This window comes from Schistocerca serialis, chromosome 4, assembly GCF_023864345.2.
Source record: "Schistocerca serialis cubense isolate TAMUIC-IGC-003099 chromosome 4, iqSchSeri2.2, whole genome shotgun sequence".
NCBI lineage: Eukaryota > Metazoa > Arthropoda > Insecta > Orthoptera > Acrididae > Schistocerca > Schistocerca serialis.
The window spans coordinates 384,797,141-384,817,490 of NC_064641.1; the positions used below are offsets into that span (position 1 = coordinate 384,797,141).

At 37.2% G+C, this 20,350-nt stretch overlaps 1 protein-coding gene across 1 annotated transcript in view; it reads right to left on the reverse strand.

The window, feature by feature from the left end:
• Positions 1–7,890: 7,890 nt before the first annotated feature.
• LOC126474880 (THO complex subunit 1) overlaps positions 7,891–20,350 on the reverse strand; it is a 101,192-nt gene continuing 88,732 nt past the window's right edge. The window contains exons 11-13 of the mRNA XM_050102371.1: positions 17,623–17,770; positions 10,175–10,453; positions 7,891–8,453 (exon numbers count right to left, since the gene is read on the reverse strand). Coding sequence (XP_049958328.1) covers positions 8,286–8,453; positions 10,175–10,453; positions 17,623–17,770 — 595 coding nt within the window. The 3' untranslated portion in view covers positions 7,891–8,285. The remainder of the gene's footprint in view (positions 8,454–10,174; positions 10,454–17,622; positions 17,771–20,350) is intronic.

The window sequence follows — 20,350 nt, forward strand, 5'->3', positions numbered from 1 at the left end:
TGAGGATTTTTTCCCACTAAGTACGCTAGCTCAAATAGTGAGGTAAGTGGTGAAGCAAGAAATGATTTATTCCCCATGCCTAATTTTAAATTACTCCATTAAAATGTTCAATTACTCTCAAATAAACTAAACGAAATAGAAATAATGTTAAATGACCTAAATGATATTTCTGTACTATGCTTTACAGAACACTGGTTCAAACAAGATATGTTGGAGCAAACATACATTCCTCAATTCAAACTTGCAAGCATGTTTTGTAGGAAAATATCGAGTCACGTATACATGTTGGAGAAAATATTGAATTCAATAGTGTAACTAAACATTTTAAATTGTTTTGTGAAAAAGATAAAGAAATCTCTATAGCTGAACTTGTAGTGACTCGAGAATTTCGGGGTAAATTCTAGAGACACTCGGTCTTCCACAGTCTCGAACACTCAATATTTTAAGTATAAGTGTGGGAGAGTGGAGATGTGTCTACCACGTCACTGGTTGTTGTGTGTGCAGGCAGGACGTGTATCGGGAGAATACTGCAATCATAGCAGTCGATCGGCACAGACAAGTATTTGCCACTTGCACCATAGAAGCTGTATGTGACATACAAGGAGCAAACACGTGTTATTCCTTGACGGTGTAATGATTGCAATTGTTATGAACAAATGAAATATGATTTGACTAGAGACTTTTAATTCGGGTGTTAGACTTGCTAGAAGCAAGAACTGTCTTTGAATTTCTGGTGGTCATTAAACTCACTACATTGTAAATATACTTAATTGTATCTAACACTTAAAGATGCAATTGACTTGCAAGAATTTGTGTACTTATGTGAGACTTGTGGCAATGGAAATATACCAGAACTGAACTTAAAGTATTATGAGAGTACCTAGTTATTTCAAGAGCAGAGAGAGAGAGAGAGAGAGTTTCCTTTTTTAATCCCTCCAACAAGCATTATTTCTTCGGAGAAGAAGTTGTAGAGATTGACGCAGCCACAGAGAGGAGGATCAGCTGAACGTTTCAAGTAAGTCAGTTGTAATAAGAGTAAAGGAAAGTGCGCAATCCAGTTTTGCACCACCAAACCGTTAGAAACTACCAAAGCAAAATACAGTTATTATTTGTGTATACAGGTCACCTGATGGAGACAAAAAAAGTGTTTTACAATTGCATGCAGGAACTCTTGGAAGAAATCCACTCTCCAGAAAAATATAATTATATATGGTGACTTTAATATTTCTTGAAATCCAATAAATTCAGAGATGACATTATAAATCTACTACAATCGGTCAACATTTGTACAATGGTAACTGAACCAACTCGAGAAACACCAACCTCTGCATCTATTATTGATCAGATCTTGATAAATATGTGCAAATATGCCTATAACATACAAGTTGTAAACACGGGTTTTAGTGATCACAATGCTCAAATTCTTGCAATGAATATTCCAGGACACTCAATTCCCAGTAGAATACAACACACAGTACGGTACTTCAGTACAAAAAATGTGGAATATTTTTGATCTCTCTTAAAAGGTGAAAGCTGGAAAGATGTATATGACTGTAATGATACCAATGAGAAATATGATAAGTTTATGGCTACATTCAAACATTTTTTTTTAATTGGCTTTTCCCAAGTAAATAACAATGTTTAACACTACTCAAACAACAAACAAGTGGATTACAAAAGGGATAAGGATATCATGTCAAAATAACAGGAGATTGTACGAGTACCCCTAGCAAAATACTAATCCTGACTTTATTACATATTTCAAAAGATACAAAAGAATACTAACATGAGTTATTTCAAAAAAGAAAACTAGAAAATGACAAAATATTGTGTAATTCCAAGAATAAAACTAAAGCAACCTGGCAAATTATAAGGAAAGAAATCACAGTAATATAGAGCTGATTATGAATAAAAGTACACTAACTGACCCCAAACATGTGGCTAGTGCTTTCAACAATTATTTCTCTAATATTGCACAGCAGTTAATAAATACACACCTTGACAAACAACCAGCCAGTCTCTCAGATCAAAAAATTCATCCAAACACATTCATGTGTCTAGCAACGCCTTGAGAAACTGTCAAGAATCCTAAAAGAATTACTTAATAAATATTCAAAGGATGCAGATGAGATACCAGATGCTATCATCAAAGTTAGTGCAACATTTATTGTTGAACCACTAACAGAGTGGCGTGTTTCCAAATAATCAAAACTGCAAAAGTAACACCTTTGCATAAGAAGGGTGCAAAAAGTGATATTACTAATTATAGACTAGTTTCAGTATTGTCAGGCTTCAGCAAAATTATGGAAAAAATATTCCTTAGAAGATTAACTGTTTTCTTAAGCAGAGAGAGGCTGGTACGTGACTCCCATCATGGGTTCAGAGCTGGAAAGGCAACTCAGACAGCAAATTTTATCTTCTTAAATGAAGTATTAAAAGCAGTGGATGATAAGCAACATGTATCTGGGATATTTCTGGATCTAAGTAAAGCCTTTGATGTTATTGATCATGGCATTCTTTTGCGTACATTAAGTAATTATGGAACTGGAGGCTAAACTGAAAGATGGCTCCAGTCGCACCTCAGTAATCACCAGCAGATTACAGAAATAAAACACAAAGATAGTAAAACACCAAAAATTGTTTTTACAGTGATGAAGATAAAATCAATTACAGAGCCCCACAAGGACCAGCTCTGGGACCTTTCCTATTTCCGCTGTATATAAATGAGTGATAGTAAAATACATGATGAAACCACTGTGCTCTTTCCAAATGACACTAATACTCTAATTAAATCAGAGAATGAGGAAAATCTAAAGGAGGCTGCAAAATCAGTTACGCATATCTTAATGCACTGGTTCAGGACCAATAGGCTCATCATAAATTATGAAAAAACTGTGGCAGTTAACTTCCACACCACAGAAAACCTCCATCCTGCAAACCCTGTTTTCACTATTGGAGGAAAAAATGTGTCGAAGGTCAGTCATACAAAATTTCTAGGCATTCACGTTTAGGCAGATCTGAAGTGGGAGGTGCACCTAAACAATTTAAATAAGAGACTGAATTCACTAGCATAAGCTGTTAGGATCCTCACTCAGAATACAAGCTGCTCATCAATGTACAATTGTAGTATACAGTCACAATGTATGTATGGAATAATTTTATGGGAGAATTCCACAAATTCTACAAAAACATTTAAAATACAGAAAAAGATTATCAGGGTGATAAAAAAAGCTAAATGCAAGAGCTCCTTTAGACCCCTTTCTAAAACTCTCAAAATATTGCCGCTGCCTTGCTTGTGTATGTACGAAATACTAATTTTCACAAAAGGGATCATCTTAAAAAAGGAAAATCTCTTCAGACACGACTATGATATACACATATATGAAACTAGGCAGAAGATGAACCTACACATGAACACAGTAAGTACAAACTTTTGAGGAGTGTATCACAATGAAGCTATATTATATAACCATTTGCCTTCTTGCCTAAAATCCATACCAACATTAAAAGCATTTAAAATAAAGTTAAAACAGTTCTTGCTTGACCACTGCTTCTATTCTTTGTCTGAATTTATGGAACATCATAATAAGTAAACCTCATTTACCAAATTTTACTAATTGTCAATTCATAATATAGTTTACAATGTACTTATCATGTCATCTCCCTTAATAACTGCTATTATCACATGTAGAAGCAATGTAGTACAACAATGTACATTATTATGCATTCTGATTATGTCAACAATGTAGTCAAAATGATTACTGTATTGTAAATTAACTAGGTTTACCACAGTCCCGTATCACATGTACAAATAATGTACTAAAATGTTTCTTGGACAAATAAACCGTAAAAAATATTTCACAGAACCACTCCATGGCTCAGACACAATGAATACATTTGTAAGTATTAACTTCATTTGCAGAATGTTGTTGTTACAAAAGGCATTTAATTTCTTTCTCTGCTTTTCTAAAGATCTTTTGTTAATTCATAATGCTGATAGATTATGCAATTCCAAGTATCAGCCTAACCTATGGAATAATTACACTTATATGTATGGCTTTTTTTAAAAATAATTATGTTGTGTGTTTTTGTTCAAATGGGTTTAGTGGAATACCATGCAGTGATATAATTCTGTTTTGGATGATTTACCACCAATAGAAATTTATCCAAACTTATGAAATGGGCAGCTAAATTTGAATGTTGCCATAGGGGAGAGTGAGGCTAGTGTGGATGTGGGGTAAGAGTGGTTGGAATTTTTGTATGTTAAGTTGGTAGTTCTGTAGGATGTAGTAAACAATCAAATAAAATTTGGTGCCAGTCTGGTTACTGTTGCAAGCAAGAGAACTGAAAATTCGATTTCTGTACTTTCTATACAATTTTTGTCGTAAACAAATTTCAAGATTACTCCAAATGGTTAGTACTGAACATATTATCACTTGTGGTTTCTAAATTTATAAAGATTTCCCTAACTTTTGCTTGTGTAATATTTCATCAAAATAGAACACATTTGCTACAGTTTGATCTCATATCCAAAATGGCCCCATGGGGCAAGTGTGGATGGTGTCCACTATTACCCCTGTCCTGATTTAGAACAGAGGCCAACTTTTAGTTTCATAATTTTACGTTTATAAATGATTTTAGTAAAACTTCTGTACTGTAGATGGTGAGGACAAATATCCGGAAAACTGACAGGGCTAATATTGACAAAAAAAAAAGTTTAGAAAGCGGTAAAAGAAGTTTTGTTCAAAAAGTGGAGTATTGGACGAATTGCAATTTGGATTAAAGAAGTCTATGCTACAGTAACGCGTCACCACAGTTAAGAAATATGCTGCTGAAAGCATTCAGATCCTACCAGGTAAGTTTCCGAACAACTATGCTACAGAAACGCGTCACCACAGTTAAGAAATATGCTGCTGAAAGCATTCAGATCCTTCCAGGTAAGTTTCTAAACAACTATTCCACCATCTAATAATTCTGTTGTTCTTTGTAAACCAACTGTCTTAGACAAATAACAGATACAGTTGTGTAATTGCAACAATTCTTTTCTATTCCGTATATATGTATGCGAAAAAACTGCAAAAGAGAAATTACCCTGGGAGCTGGGATGCAAGGTGTATGGCAGGAAAGGACTGGCTGTATGGATTTTTACATAGGCGACAGAAGCTACCTCTCTGTAGACATGAAGATAGCAAGGGATGCAGCATTTAACGAAGTAAATGTTAACCTTTTTTTGACAATTTTTTGAGTGTATTGGACAAATTTAAGTTCACTCCAGACAGGGTAATGAACTTGGATGAATGTGGCATTCCCACCATAATGCAGCCTTCTAAAGTTATTGCAGAGCGTGGTAAGAAGCAAGTGGGAGTGGTACCATCACAAGAGAGAGGGGAAAATGTCACCATGTGTGCTTTCTGTTCAGCCTCAGGGATGGCCATACCACCAGTGTTCATTTTTCCATGAGTCCATATGAAAGATAAATTTCTGGATGGAGCGCCAAATGTTAGTATCGGATTTGCCAACAAATTTGTATACATAACAACCAAATCGTTCCTCGGCATTTTGAAGCATGTAGCTAAACAGATGCGCTGTTCGAAAGACAATCACCTATTCATACTTCTGGACAATCATACAAGTCACCTCAGCATTGATGTTATCAATATGGCCATAGATGCTGGAATCACTCTGCTGACATTCCCCCCACATTGTTCCCACAAGATGCAGCCACTAGATGTCACTGTATTTGGGCCATTTAAGGGATATCTAAGAATAGCATTGGCTGACTGGATGAGAACGCATCCTGGTCGCTCAGTCACTATTTCAGAGATCGCTATGTTTTGTGGAATAGCATCTCCAGTTTCGTTTACCCAAAAAAAATTCGCATCTGGCTCCAAGGTGCCTGGATAGTGGCCACTTAGTAGGTTGGCATTCACAGCAGACAATTTTAGGCCATTGGAGGTAACTGAGCAGCCAGCCGTCTATGTCAAGTTGTGACACACCTTCTCCTGTGGAACCTGCAAGTTTGTGTGATGCTTCACCTTCCGCTTCAGATGCAATCCTAACTGAAATTCCAACTACTGAAGGCTGTCAACCTTTCCCAAAGCCCACAAGGCAAGAAGGAAAATCGGGGCAAAATAAATCCGCAGTTTACACTAGTACTCCAATCAAAGTCGAATTGGAAGCAGCAGTGGTGGGTGCAATGAGATCAGCTTTAAAGAAGACTTTGTTCCAGAGCAAGAAGCACCTGAAGGTCTCTGCAAAAAATAAAATCAATGATGATACACACAGTGAATTGAAAACCCTTTCACCCACTATGCTGGAATCTGAGGATGAGGGGTAATGTGAAAGAGATGACTATGAAGCCCAAACCTTACAAATGTTGACAGATAATGCAGAAGTGAGGTCTGGTGATTTTGTTTTGGTTCGTTTTGCCACCAAGAAGACTTAAATATTACGTTGGGTAAGTTGAGAATACCGATGGGGAAAGTGGAAGTGTACGTTTCCTATCTGTGGAAAAAAAGGATCTGGATCTGTATTCCCCTTCATCCCAGATGAGTCAATAGTGGAGAGATCTGATACTATTTGTCTCCTACCTTCTGCAAAAACAACCTTTACACAAAGGCACAGGAGGATGCTGCAGTTTAATGTTAATTTTGAGAAGTACAATATTTGTTTAAAAAAAGCAAAAAAATATTCTTTAAGTTGATATTGATGTTTGACATTTATCAAGCAATAAATAAAACTTTTTTTTTTTTTTTTGGGAAACTTGGCTTTATTAATATCAAAAACATACTGTCCACTTTTTCCTCATGCAGTTTCAGTCAACGACCACATTCAGAGATCGCTATGTTTTGTGGGACAGCAGTTACCAATAAAATATCACATCTGGCTTCAAGGTACCTGAACTGCAGACAGTTTGAAATAATCAACAAAATAACTTTGCACTATGAAGATGGTTCTTTCAACACTTTTAGAACAGAATGACAACTCAAACTTCATTATAATATGTGGTGGTGCAAATGACGTTGCACACAACGATGGTTTGCATGCTGTTAATGCCTTAAAATCTGCTCTAAACCACCTAAATGACTCAAACATCATTGTTCTCGATATTTCATACAGGTATGACTTGCCTCAGTTCTCGTGTGTTAACAGGGCAGTAGCATATACAAACAGTCAATATGCAGAAATTGGCAATGGTTATGCAAATGTACAAATGGTTAACATGCAAAATTTTAGTAGTCACGGCCTTCACCTCAATCGGCGCAGAAAAAGTCACTTAGCGTCCATTGTTTGTGGTATTGTCGTAAATCCTAGGAACAATGTATACTCAAAACACACACATTCGAAGAATGGGTGCTCCACAACACAGCTGTTGGTTGCGAAAGCTTGAATTTTGTGTGTGTGTTTGTATGTCTATCAACATGCCAATGCTTTCGTTTCGTAAGTTACATCATCTTTGTTTTTAGATATAAAATAAAATAAATTAACAGACCCTCAAGAATTTTGGTGATCCCTCGTCATGTTAATTTATTTCAGTATAATGTATCAGATTGGTGTAATTTCCTATTTTCAAATGAATCAGTCCTTAATCTACTCCACTATTCAATAATGAAGTTCATTGTGCAATTTACTGGCTGAAGAGTGAATTACACATATTTTTCTTCAATTAGTCTTGCATGTTATGAAATTGTATAATGGGTGTGTGATTATTAGAATTACACTTATTGTTAATCTAGATGTCCTCTACTGTATGTACAGCAATACAACAGCACCACATTCTCAATTCTCATTTCTGAGACCTCCAATCTGGTAAATAACCTTCTTGGAATGAGGTCACTTTGATTTTTGGGGGAACCAGGGCCTTGATATCTAAATAAATAGTAGATTCGCCATTTTGGTCACACTTTATTTTATTTGAACAGATAACCAGTTTGAGCTTTAAAGCCATCATCAGATCTCATGAGGCAGTGACACAGAGTACACTTGTTCATTAACTATTAGCTATAGCGTTTATACAAGATAAAATGTGACCAAGACTATGAATTCTGTGATTCAGATAAATATCCTTCTCCTTGTCATGGTTACACTTTTCTTTCCAGCGACAGTTTGAGACTCATGCTATTCACATAAAATCATGTATTATACATTTACTTTATTTAAAGAAAATTAGAAATCTGGTTGTATTCCATAAATTCAACACATAAAATAAACATTTTCAATTGTTTCCTAAATGCACTGTCACTTCACTGCAGACAGTTTGACATGATCAACAAAACAACTTTGCACTATGGAGATGGTTCTTTCAACACTTTTGCAGCAGAATGACAACCCAGACCCTCAAGAATATATGCTAGGAACTCAGGATTTGCACCATCATCTTCTTCAGCCCATATCTGCAGCATATGCTTTGCACGCTCTGCATCTGTTGGATGCTCACTTTCGAAGAACTCAACCTGTGGACACATAGCCTTTTCTGTCAAAACAATAAAAATAACAATCTGAGAGGATTTTTTATGCTTAAAATGTACTGAAAACATACTTCTGTAATTTATAAATAATAATAATAATAATAATAATACTGACAATAACATGTAAAAATGAGAACATTTACAAGTGAACAACCAATAACATTTTGAATTGACAGTTCCTGTATTAGAAGCAAAGTTTAAACAAAACGACAAAAGATGAAGATGAAAGAGTCATATAGATATAGAAGTGAGGAAATTGCTGCAATAAATAATGCAGTAAAAATTATCACATTATCAAAGGGTAGATATGACTACAAAATAGTGGAATCATTGTGTTGATTTCAACATCGGTATTAAACTATTTGTATTGAACCATTTGTGGAAGGCATAAGAAACTCTGATAAGCTTGTCCTGATTTTGTAAAGATCATAGGTTTAAAAACTGGAACTGATAATTCAGAAGGTCATTGAGAGACTGGATTAGTTAGTTGAGCTGTGTAAATGGCAGAGAAAGTTGAGGATAATATATAACATTTCTCCAAATAACTTATTAAGAATGTCATGTGGAATAATTTGCCAAACCCAAAGTATGATTTTATCTTTCTGCTAATACTGTAGAAGTGGAAGAAGTGAATAACTGTTGTGATCGATTCTGTATCCAACAGATCATTATTTTTCACAATATTCAAATTAAATAAGTTGTAAATAACTCAAGGAAGAAATGTCTCTACACAATATACAAAAATATAATCAATATTAGTAAAGAAAAGGATAATCCAATCTATAACCTCATATACACACTTTCTAGTTTAGTGTGCAAGAATATGCATAACAAATAGATAAACTAAATATGCTAGTGGAAAGTTCTGGTTGAATATAAATAATTTAGAAGTAAATGCTACTGACATTAAAGGGACACACAACACCCATAGAAGAAGAACTATTAGATGAAAGACCTGTAAAACAAATTGCACACCACCTTCACAAGAGCAAGTTAATCAATAAGGAGTAGACAAACAGGAGAAAGCTGTTCAGGATACATATACAAAAGTATGAACTACCTTCACACATGTGTATAAGATTGTTGCTGTACAAGGGCAGAACATGCACTCAGAAGTGCTCCATATCTGTTGAATTTCTCAAGATTTGGTACTCTGCTGTTACTTGCTTCTCCTAATCTGAAGCAAAGGCTCGGTGAACGAAGATTCACGTCCATGAAGTTCAAGCTGATATATGCTTATTTTGCAAAATTGGGCAAATCTAATTTTAATAAGGCTTTAAAAATTCATAAAGTTGTTGGACTAAACATACTGACTTGATTTCTCAAAATGAAATTATTCACAGGTTTGTGCATCCGGCTCTGCACAAGAAGGGAACCTCATCAGTAAAAAACATGACCATCACATCAATCAAATAATGAAAGAGCTGCAGATTCCTTGTGATACACATTGCATGGGTGCTTGCGAGACAGATTTGCTGAATTTCCCAGCCATCAGAAGTTATTAAGTGTACATAGGCAACCTAACAAAAAGTACTAACTAGTTTTTGCAGTTAGTCAGCGACCAAGTTTCCAAAAACACTTCCATCAAGGTAACAATTAACTAACTTTCCATGGACACACATTATAATACATAAAGATGAAGATATAATGATTTTTCAAGAAATTTTAATGAAACATAATAAGTGGAGTATAAAAACACACAGTACCTCACTGGAGAAGTCAAGTTTGTATGCCAGTTTTTTCCAGTCCTCTCCCAGTAGTGAGGCAACAGCAGACAGTTGTGCCTGTGTCGGTTTCCGAGGTGGTGGTGTAGGATGACGATCATGTGAATCATGCATATGATGATCACTTTCACCTTCTTCTGGCTCTGTTTCTTCCTCCTTCACTTCTGTTTTTAACAGCTCTTCTTCTTCTTCCTTGTTTTCTGCTTCAAGAACTTCAACTCCTCCACGTGTCTCATCTACTGCCGTAGCAGATGCCGACATCTATCCATAAACAGAACAGTAATGACATGATTGAATTAAAAATGGTGAAACAATCATTAATGTAGAAGAAAACAATGAAGGATTAGGAGCAAGAGAAAATGTGGCAGGAACAAGGGGTAAAACATCTAGACAATGCAATACTAATAAATAATGGAATGTGTATTTATTTCTCGTTCAGCTACAGGCAAAGCGTGATACACTTACAAACATCAACATAAAAATTTAAATTAACATTAACAATGATTTACAATAAAATTTTCAGGGTTTCCAGCCACAAAAGTGCTTGGTCACTTATCACATGTATGTCCATCAGATTTCCTCCCTTAGGTCTGTGTACGTCGCACTCAACTATATGCTGCATGGTTTGACTCTCTCCGCACTCACAATTGGGGTCCTGGGAGAAACCCCACTTTTTCAACAAATATCCGCACCGACCAACACCTGTCCGCAGACGATTTAGAGTTACCCACACTCTACGTTGGAGTTGGAAGCCTGGAACTCGTTGAGATGGGTCCTCAATAAGGAAACTGTTATTCACTTTGCTTTCCTGCCATTGCTGTTTCCACAGGTTATCGATATCAATCTGTTGTTTGAGTTCTTTCCAGAAGGGATTTCTTGACATCAATCTGTCAGGGGGAGGAGGTAGGTCCCTGAACTTTTCTTTGTACCTCTGGATTGCTCTTTCACGTCTAATCGAGGGTGGTTCGATATTGGCAAGGACGGGCAGCCAAGGTTTCGGGGTGGGTCTTACTGTTCCTGTTATGAGCCTCATTGTCTCGTTAAGTTGCACATCAATATATCTGACATGCCTACTGCGGGCCCAGACGGGTGCGCAATATTCCGCTACACTATACAGAAGTGCCAGTGCTGATGTGCGTAGAGTTTCAGTGGAACATCCCCAGGTTGTTCCTGCCAGTTTCATTATGATGTTGTTTCTTGTTTTCATTTTTTGGGCGACTTCGTACAGGTGGCTCTTATATGTGAGAGTGCTATCTAGCTTAACACCCAGATATTTTGGCGTTCTATCGTTTTTCAACAATTTACCTTTTATTTGCACTTTTAGCTCACGATTTGCATCTTTGTTACACAAGTGCATTATTGATGCCACGGATTTAGTCGGATTTACTTTGAGGTGCCAGTTGTCATAATATTGTTGTAGTCGTTCCAGATCCCTGTTTAAAATTTCTTCCAGTTCTTCGAAAGTGTTGGCGTGAGCCGCGATAGCGATGTCATCTGCATACATAAAAGAACGAGATTCCAGGTTTGGGATGTCCGCTATGTATAAATTGAAAAGGCATGGAGCCAGCACAGACCCTTGGGGGAGACCATTTTGTAGTGTCCTGTAGCTGCTTGTTTTCCCATTCAGAGATACCTTGAATCTCCTGTTTATCAACATATTTCTGACTAGATCTATGATCTTCTTGCATTTCACGACTTTTGACAGTTTATACAGTATCCCTTTTGTCCATACGGTGTCGTATGCTGAGGTGAGATCTAATAATACCATGCCCGTTTTCTTTTTGTTTTGGTAACCTCTTTCAATGAAGGTGGTTAGGGCGAGAACTTGGTCGCAACAGTCTCTTCCTTTTCGAAAACCGCCTTGCTCTGGGGGAAGAGCAGCTTCTATTTTACTTTCTATTCTGCCTAGGATGACTCGTTCAAACAGCTTGTAAGTGGTGCACAATAAAGATATCGGTCTATAATCTTTAGCATTCTCTCCTGTTTTCCCTGGTTTCTGGATGGCTATGACTTGTGCGTTTTTCCATTGCTTTGGTAACTGGCTGGTATCTATGATATTAGAGAAAAGAGAAGACAGCCATACTCTTCCCTTTGGCCCGAGGTTCTTCAAGAATTCTGGAAGAAGGCCGTCACAGCCAGCTGCTTTACCAGGTGACATTTTCTTTAGTGCTATATTTATCTCTTCTTGTGTTACCCAGTTCGCTAAACCTGCTTCCTCCTCGCTTGCATCTAGCTCTTCGTTCATCAGTTGGTGCAGTTCTTTTTTCTTCGAGGCGGAGGCATGGATTCTGGATGTTTGTAGTATAGAAGAGCATATCTTGTTAGGGGTCATTTTATTATTGATGTTCCGTCCCTTGAATTGTGCTCCGCCAAGTTTCCTCAGTAGACTCCAGCTCTTCTGTGAGGAGTGCGTAAAGTCCATTTGTTCCATCCGCTTTTGCCATCTCTGTTTGCGTTCCTCGTCCATAGCTCTTATGAGCTGTTCTCCTAGTTCTGGATTCTCTGTTTTGTTATATTCATCGAGTAGTTGTTCGCACTCCTTTGTCCAGCATGGGATGTATTCTTTCCGCGCTCCTCTTGGTATTGAGTTATGTGCCGCTTTAATAATTAACTTCGTAAATCTGTCGTAATTTTCTGGAATTGGAGGAATTCTGTTTACATTATTTTCAATGGTATCTTTAAACTTAACCCAGTTAGCCTTCCTGAGGTTCCAGCGGGCTATAGGGGGGCTCTTTATTACTGGTATTTGGATCCCAAGGTCTATAATAACTGGTCTGTGTTGGCTCCGAGGAATACGGCTCAGTACAGTTCTCTTGGACGGAAGTGCTATTCCAGTTTCTCCAGATGAGACAAAACAAAGATCGGGCGTTGATGTTGTGCCCCACGCTCCTGAACAGAAGGTGGGGGTATCTTTTGCATCGTATATTAATGTATAATTATTTATATCTGCCCAGTCTGCCAGCATGAGTCCTTCTTTGTCGCACGACTGATAGCCCCATCTGGGGTGGTGGGAGTTAAAATCGCCAATTATGACTGCAGGGTGTTGTGGGTTAGGTAAAACAGGTTGTTCCCATTTTTCTGAAGGTGGCTTGTACACGTTATACACAGTCATATCGTTTAGTTTGATTCCCACGGCAAATTCGTGGTGCATAGTTTCCTCAATATTATCAACCAGTTCTTTCTTGATCAGTGTTGCAATACCGTGTTTATTATGGAATGTGTAAAAGTAACAACTCATCAAATAGTTCAGGCACTGAGTGGTCAATAGGCACAAAGACAGAAAACATTACTAAGCTTTTAGACAATGTCCTTTTCTGGGCCAACAGAATACATGCACATAAACATACATCCATACACATATACCTGCCTGGGTACATTGTCCCAGCTGACTACATTGTGCAGGCAATGCAGCAATCAAGCTACAGCAATGGTACAACAAAGCTGGCTGAGAAAATGTCACTGTGCAGGTGCATGTGTCTGTGCTTTTTGTAGTAGTTAGCATCATTTTATCTCCAGAATATAAATCAGGATGCTATTCACCACTCACTGCCTCGACTAAATGGTGAAAAATTGTGAAAAGGATAGATTGCTACTCACCATACAGGGGAGATGTTGAGTCGCAGACAGGCACAACAAAAATATTGCCAAACATTTAAGCTTTCACTCATAAGGTGAACACAGCTCACACCCACATGTGATTAGTTAGCTTTACTCCTCTATGAAGTTAAATGTACTGAACTTTCAGGGTAATATTTCAAGTCTTTTTAACATGGAAATTACATAACAATGTTGATTTGGTAATGGGAAATCCTAATTGGAATGTAAATAATGAAGGAGTAAAGATTATACTATCATATGAAGTCCATTCTGGGAAAAATTATCTTTTTCATTACGTGCAAGGACTGAAACACCTTCACTGCATTCCTGTCACAGTAAAGATCAGAGTTTCAGTCATACTTTTTCATGTTCAACAAAATCAGTGAGTGATTAAAAGTGAACTAAATTACAGCTTGACCAATAATGCAGATTAAAAATTCCCATGATGAAAATGGATTATCAAAATGTTTATGCAGTGCCTTTCAATTCTTGCAGTTCATAAAATCTGCGGACCAAAACAGCTCTACCATGAAGAGACATACTGACAGCAGCACAGTTCACTCTTTTGTCATCATTAATTCGCAACTGGCACTTCAGACAGTGCCCATGTGTAAGGAAGCCCATGTGCTGGTGATAGAGTCGTGGATGCACCAACAAAAAATTCACGAGGTGACTGAAATTATTCAGCAGCCAGACAATGTCAATAGAGAGGACAGCTAAAAACCTCCTGCATCCTGCTACCAGCTATCGCAGTCCAATGGGCCACAAGTGGTCAAGGGCAAAAAGCCTTGCCAGGCACAGGTGCAACAGACTAAACAAACAGCTACAGGAGAACAGTTGGTGCATTTCTGATAAACCAGGAGGAAAATGTGTCCACCATAACCCAGTTCTAAGCAAAGACGGGAAAGCAGAAAGGTGGAAGGAGTATATAGAGGGTCTATACAAGGGCGATGTACTTGAGGACAATATTATGGAAATGGAAGAGGATGTAGATGAAGATGAAATGGGAGATATGATACTGCGTGAAGAGTTTGACAGAGCACTGAAAGACGTGAGTCGAAACAAGGCCCCCGGAGTAGACAATATTCCATTGGAACTACTGACGGCTGTGGGAGAGCCAGTCCTGACAAAACTCTACCATCTGGTGAGCAAGATGTATGAAACAGGCGAAATACCCTCAGACTTCAAGAAGAATATAATAATTCCAATCCCAAAGAAAGCAGGTGTTGACAAATGTGAAAATTACCGAACTATCAGTTTAATAAGTCACAGCTGCAAAATACTAACACGAATTCTTTACAGACGAATGGAAAAACTAGTAGAAGCCAACCTCGGGGAAGATCAGTTTGGATTCCGTAGAAACACTGGAACACGTGAGGCAATACTGACCTTACGACTTATCTTAGAAGAAAGATTAAGGAAAGGCAAACCTACGTTTCTAGCATTTGTAGACTTAGAGAAAGCTTTTGACAATGTTGACTGGAATACTCTCTTTCAAATTCTAAAGGTGGCAGGGGTAAAATACAGGGAGCGAAAGGCTATTTACAATTTGTACAGAAACCAGATGGCAGTTATAAGAGTCGACGGACATGAAAGGGAAGCAGTGGTTGGGAAGGGAGTAAGACAGGGTTGTAGCCTCTCCCCGATGTTGTTCAATCTGTATATTGAGCAAGCAGTAAAGGAAACAAAAGAAAAATTCGGAGTAGGTATTAAAATTCATGGAGAAGAAATAAAAACTTTGAGGTTCGCCGATGACATTGTAATTCTGTCAGAGACAGCAAAGGACTTGGAAGAGCAGTTGAATGGAATGGACAGTGTCTTGAAAGGAGGATATAAAATGAACATCAACAAAAGCAAAACAAGGATAATGGAATGTAGTCTAATTAAGTCAGGTGATGCTGAGGGAATTAGATTAGGAAATGAGACACTTAAAGTAGTAAAGGAGTTTTGCTATTTGGGGAGCAAAATAACTGATGATGGTCGAAGTAGAGAGGATATAAAATGTAGGCTGGCAATGGCAAGGAAAGCGTTTCTGAAGAAGAGAAATTTGTTAACATCTAGTATTGATTTAAGTGTCAGGAAGTCATTTCTGAAAGTATTTGTATGGAGTGTAGCCATGTATGGAAGTGAAACATGGACGATAAATAGTTTGGACAAGAAGAGAATAAAAGCTTTCGAAATGTGGTGCTACAGAAGAATGCTGAAGATTAGATGGGTAGATCACATAAATAATGAGGAAGTATTGAATAGGATTGGGGAGAAGAGAAGTTTGTGGCACAACTTGATCAGAAGAAGGGATCGGTTGGTAGGACATGTTCTGAGGCATCAAGGGATCACCAATTTAGTATTGGAGGGCAGCGTGGAGGGTAAAAATCGTAGTGGGAGACCAAGAGATGAATACACTAAGCAGATTCAGAAAGATGTAGGTTGCAGTAGGTACTGGGAGATGAAAATGCTTGCACAGGATAGAGTAGCATGGAGAGCTGCATCAAACCAGTCTCAGGACTGAAGACCACAACAACAACAACATAAGCCATGTGCTGATTTGCAGACTGTCACCAATCAGTAACAAGCCAGGTAGCCCACCAATAGTTTCCTCCCTACCTTTCCCCTTTCTGTCATGACTATCCTATTATATTCGAAGGCCAATAAAGTTTGAAAAATATGACATATTGACACCAATCATCTAAACAAGTAGAGCTACATTCCCTCCACCAAAACCAGTCTTGTCCTGAGGAAGGCTGTTGTAATATGGTCAAAGCATTAGTTGTAAGTTTATAATTAAAGTATTCTCTCTCTCTCTCTCTCTCTCACACACACACACACACACACACACACACACACACACACTGATGTATATGCATGACATGACAACAAGTGTTGTGCGTGGGTTAGGTTTACTTCTTGATTACAAAAGAGAGAGTTTGTGGTCTCTTTGGGAATTTAGAAATGAAACAGCCAAATGATGCTGGGAGGAATAGGAAACAGAGAAATTTTCTCAATGAGGACAGGCAAGGCAGTACAAGTCTCAGCTGAGGTGCTTCCTATCACTGCAAATGTAAAGTAGTAGTATCTAGGCATGTATGAAGAAACTTGAAAAAATGTGAATAATAGGCTGAATTACTCATTTGGAAATCAAGGAAGGAGACTAAGAACATAGGGTGGAGAAGACAGACTATATGTACGGTATGAATAGAAATGAAAATGGCAACATAACAGAATTGGCACAAATATTTAAATTCTTTCTTAAGTTAGAATGTGCTGTAATTTAACTGTCTTCACTTTCCTATTTTTTTCAGATACTGATAAAACAACTTTCTAGAAAGCTCGATGTTCCTCTGATACCAACCAACCCTGCATGCTCTTGTAATGTTCTTGTAAGGATGGACATTTCATACGTATTACATTCACTATTACCATAAACTTGAATCTGAGGATTCCCCTTTCCTCTCTCTACACACATGATAAGTTATCACTGCAAGATAGTCTTTTCAAACTCCTAACTTCTATGAAGGCTCAAATAAGAAAAAAACACAAAAAAAAGGATAAACTATTTAATAACAAAATTTGCAAGAGCTTTCTTACCTAAAAAAACACAAAAAAAACTACAACTTATAACCACAGACATGTTTACACACAGAGTAGTATTCAATAACCCATAACTTTCTTTAAGCAACAAATCACTTTAAGAAAAAGAGGACAAAAAAAAAACAACTCATATAAATTCTTTACTGTAACAGATCCCTTAACCAACTACAGAGTCAGATGCGCTTATTAACAAAGATGTTCAAATAAAGTTTGATTTAATTTAAAAGATAAACAGGAACTCTTACTGGTCTGTCCCTGGCAACTTTCTTGATCATTGTTTCAAGATAATCAGACAGCTTGTGGATCGGATTGTTGCTATGTGTGAAAAAATGTGGACTCCTGCGTGCCAGCAGGCGCAGTGCCCGCCATCCAAAATTTGCATCAAATACTTTCCTGGGGAAAGACATCCAGATTATATTATTAGTGCATTAGTTTTACAGTTTCACACAGCAATGATGATTCAAATATTTATGAGTATAATGCAACACCCATGAAACTAATAAGTGAGGATGCACAGCAACATTTATTAAACCATAGTTAAATGATTCTATTACAAGGCTGTCAACTTAGATCTAAAATCATTGCAAATCAGTTTTAAAACCATGTGAAGTAAGGAGATAGTGCCATATAATTTTTGTAGCTGTTGTCCTTTCTGGAATCATGTAGTTCAATGAGAGAGGCCATTTTCTCTCTCTCTCTCCCTCTCTCTTTCTCTCTTGGGAATGCACTGCCATAATGAAATATTACAATAAAAATAATAATTATTATTGTTATTAACTTTATTGGCCTCATTGTGCCACTTCAATTGTTCCAAATTAAATTTTTCTTTGAGGGTTGTACTGATTGGTTCTTGTGTGCCATCCAATACCATTATATTCTTTACAACTGCAATTTTCTCAGTTTTACTGAAATCTCTATAGCCTCTCTATGTCTCATTTCTGCTGAAAATTTGTGGTTCTTAAGAAGAGTATTATTTTATCTTTGTTCTCTGCATCTGTTATCCTGAGTCCAACAGCTATAAGTTCTTGCTGAAATTCTTGAATCCATTGTCCTCCAGTCTTTTTTCTAAGATTTCTCACCAGCAGTTGTAAAATCCTGTTTCCTTGCATTAACAGGATGTGAAAGAAATAAAAGAGTCTTTTCGTCTTCATATGCCAGCGACTGGGTCAATCTATCAATGGACCATTTCATCAGGGAGAATTCTCCAGATTTCCACACTACTTCAACATGGTATTTTTTATTTATGCAAGTTCTGATGATTATTCTTTCGATTTTGAGCAGCTAATCAGTTTGTCTTCCTTAATTCTGAAGAGGGTTTCGAAAAAATAAGTATCTCCCAGGAGAATCATGGTTTTATAGTGTCAATTGACAAGCATTTCTTGATATATGTTGACAGGTTAGAAATTGAGGTTTTTTTCATTTTATTGCTTCTATTTATCAATGTTTTGTTCCCCTTTAAGTTGTACTGGACAATTTTTCCAAAATACAGGGTTATTATAATTCAAATTTTGCTACTTCTCAGGGCCCCCGTGACAAACGAGTGTTTGTAGGAAATGAAACTTTGTGTAAACACTGTAAGAACTTGCAGAAGAAAAGTAATGAACTAACCATTGAAAGAAAAACATTTTAATTTCCACATGAGAGGATAACATTTGTTAACTGCGTACCATGTTTACGTAACGGGTTACAAATTTTGCTCTATGTGAAGACTGTCTGCATCCATGACAGTCTGGAACAGCACCGGACGTTGCCTTACTACTGCCCAAAACAATGGTGGACCACGGAATGTTCAGCTGTCATGCACTGCTCGATGACTGCACATTGCGTCCACCATTCTCAGCCACGTCAATGGTCACAAATGGCTGTTGGCCTCTCCTAGGAGCAATTCCCAAATCACCAGTTAATTTGAACTTTTGAATCATGTTTTCATTGATACTCATGAAGAGCCGCAGCAGTGTTGCTGCTGTTTCAATAAAATAGCTTTACAAGTGAAGGCCTGCTCACCTTGATCAGACCCATGTTGGCTGACTGCAAATGTAATGCAGAATGATGCTTGTGTTTCAACCAAACATTTCCTTACCATTACCGCCACCTAATAGCAAGTCGTGACACTAACACCACCAACAATGTAAAATCTAGGTAAATAATTTTCCATCTACACTGATTCAAGTAACAAAGGTTTAATTATAACCACCCTGTATTTAAACTGTAGAACTATGTTAATTTTTTTCTGATTGTTTATAAAGATTTTGCCAAAACGTCATGATGTAATCAAGGGCTACATTGAAGAGCAGTGTGGACAATCCATCATCTTGTCTAAGACTGGTTTTTATTGTGGAAGCTTTTGAAATTTCTTCCCTGGACTTTACCTTGGACTTTCTGTTGGTTAAAGTTAATCCGATGATTTTTATTAATCTGAGGTGAAGACCAAATAATCTAAGGATTTTTACAAGTGTAGCTCTATGGATACTATCATATGCCTTTTTCTTTTAATATATGAATGAAATAAAGATAAGTTTATTTCTGTACTTGAAATATTCCATTGTTAGTTTCAGGTGGAGAATTTAGTCTGGGCAGCTTTTTGTATAGGTTAAATTCTCCTTGGTATTCTCCAAGTTGCACTTCCAGAGTGCTTTCGATATTGTTGTAAATTTATTGCAGAAACTTTTCTATGTGCAGTCCAGAAAGGTTTTATCTCCTTTTGTAAATAGCGGGTGGATTATTTAAGTGGTACAGTGCTCTATGATTCACACTTCGACTATGTACTGGTGGAAATTTATGGCTATTCGTTTTCCTGTGTGTTCCCAGATTTCTGCATAAATTAGGTCTTTACTACTTTCCTTGAAAGTTTTTAGTTCTTTGATTTTGAGTTCTACCTCATTAACGGCTGGAGGATCTATATCACTAATCAATTATCCTAGAACCTATTACTATTTGCAGGTCACCTATTTAATTTTATTTTCAATATTTTGC